Raw genomic sequence first — 2,319 nt, 5'->3', positions numbered from 1 at the left:
CATCAGCGAATTCACACTGGTGAGAAACCCTATGATTGTAAGGAATGTGGGAAGGCCTTTAGACGTCGTTCAAAACTTACTCAACATCAACGAATCCATACTGGTGAGAAACCTTATCAATGTCATGAATGTGGGAAAGCCTTTGTCCGTTTCTCAGGACTCACAAAACATCACAGTATTCACACTGGCGAGAAACCCTATGAATGTAAGACATGTGGGAAGTCCTTCAGACAGCGTACACACCTTACTCTACATCAGAGAATTCATACCGGTGACAGACCTTATGAATGTAAAGAATGTGGGAAATCTTTTACTTGCGGCTCAGAACTAATTCGACATCAGCGAACTCACACTGGTGAGAAACCTTATGATTGTAAGGAATGTGGGAAGGCCTTTAGATGTCCTTCACAACTTAGTCAACATAAACGAATCCATACTGGTGAGAAAACTTATCAGTGTCCAGAATGTGGGAAAGCCTTTTTCTATGCCTCAGGACTCAGCCGACATCAGAGTATTCACACTGGCGAGAAACCCTATGAATGTAAGACATGTGGGAAGGCCTTTAGACAACTTACACAGCTTACTCGACATCGGAGAATTCATGACCTAACATAATTAATGTAGGAAATCGTTCTCATGCCATTTGTCATGGATCATCAGCAGATTCCATATGTGGGTCAAATACAATGGATGTGGGAATTCCTTTTACTTCATATTCACTTTTTCCAGAATTGGGACTTTTTTTTTTTTTTTTTGAGACGGAGTCTCGCTGTCACCCAGGCTGGAGTGCAGTGGTACTATATTGGCTCACTACAAGCTCCGCCTCCTGGGTTCATGCCATTCTTCTGCCTCAGCCTCCCGAGTAGCTGGGACTACAGGCATCCGCCACCATGCCCAGCTAATTTTTTTGTTTTTCTATTTTTAGTAGAGACAGAGTTTCACTGTGTTAGCCAGGATGGTCTCGATCTCCTGACCTTGTGATCCACCCACCAAAATTAGGACATTTAATACGAAAAGAAATTGATAATGAGTGTAGATGAGTTTTCTATCATGATTCAAAGCTTGCTGAAGTTATACAAATTCATATTAGAGAATGTAGTTAATGACAAAAGACAACCATTTATTACCTATGTAACATTAGGCTAATGATGTAAATCCTCTGTGCCAAAATTACTAATTGATAAAATGTTGATGGTAATAGTTGTTTTTGTCTTTTGTTTTGAGATGGAGTCTTGCTCTGTTGCCCAGGCTGGAGTACAGTGGCGCTATCTTGGCTCACTGCAACCTCTGCCTCCCGGATCCAAGTTATTCTCCTGCCTCAGCCTCCTGAGTAGCTGAGATTACAGGCATGTGCCACCATGCTGGGCTAATTTTTGTACTTTTAGTACAGACGGGGTTTCATTGTGTTGGTCAGGGTGGTCTCAAACTCCTGACATTGTGATCCCCCTACCTGAGCCTCCCAAAGTGCTGGGATTACAGGTGTGAGCCACTGTGTCCCGCTAGTAATAGATTTTTTTTTTTTTTTTTAAATAATAAATAAGTGTGACTACATTTTTCATGTTTGACTACTGGCTTCTTTTTAAGCCTCACCTTCCCTGTCTACTTCCCTGTCTACTTTAGCCCATATCTGCAAAGGTGGCTAAGAGAGCCCTTGCTGGAAAGCAAGCAAGCAAAACTAAAGTCTGTGTGCACCTTCTCCTTTGGATCCACTGGGCAATTTATATTAGAAATTCCAAGCCGGGTGAGGTGGCTCACACCTGTAATGCCAGGACTTTCACAGGCTGAGGTGGGTGGATCACCTGAGGTTAAGAGTTCAAGACCAGCCTGGCCAACAAGTTGAAACCCCATCTCAACTAAAAATACAAAACTGGTCAGACATGGCGTATACCCGTAATCCCAGCTATTCAGGAGGCAAGGCTGGAGAATCGCTTGAACTTGGGAGGCGGATGTTGCGGTGAGCCAGTCAGTGGAGCAGTAGAACACACACAGTATTTATCAATTAAGTTTGTAGTCAGAGGCCGGGCGTGGTGGCTCAAGCCTGTAATCCCAGCACTTTGGGAGGCCGAGACGGGCGGATCACGAGGTCAGGAGATCGAGACCATCCTGGCTAACACGGTGAAACCTCGCCTCTACTAAAAATACAAAAAAAACTAGCCGGGCGAGGTGGCGGGCGCCTGTAGTCCCAGTTATTCGGGAGGCTGAGGCAGGAGAATGGCGTGAACCCGGGAGGCGGAGCTTGCAGTGAGCTGAGATCCGGCCACTGCACTTCAGTCCCCGCGACAGAGCGAGACTCTGCCTCAAAAAAAAAAAAAAAAAAAA

At 44.8% G+C, this 2,319-nt stretch overlaps 1 protein-coding gene across 1 annotated transcript in view; it reads left to right on the top strand.

Moving 5' to 3' along the window:
- The window catches only part of ZNF850 (zinc finger protein 850), a 145,623-nt gene that overhangs the window by 23,525 nt on the left and 119,779 nt on the right, over window positions 1–2,319 (top strand). The window contains exon 4 of the mRNA XM_026449426.1: window positions 1–601. This exon is cut by the window's left edge and continues 1,103 nt beyond it. Within this exon, the coding sequence (XP_026305211.1) occupies window positions 1–601 (601 nt within the window). The remainder of the gene's footprint in view (window positions 602–2,319) is intronic.

Source organism: Piliocolobus tephrosceles, chromosome 21, assembly GCF_002776525.5.
Source record: "Piliocolobus tephrosceles isolate RC106 chromosome 21, ASM277652v3, whole genome shotgun sequence".
In the NCBI taxonomy this organism is placed as follows: domain Eukaryota; kingdom Metazoa; phylum Chordata; class Mammalia; order Primates; family Cercopithecidae; genus Piliocolobus; species Piliocolobus tephrosceles.
The sequence above is the reverse complement of the archived record's forward strand: the minus strand, read 5'-3'. Positions and strand labels throughout refer to the sequence as shown.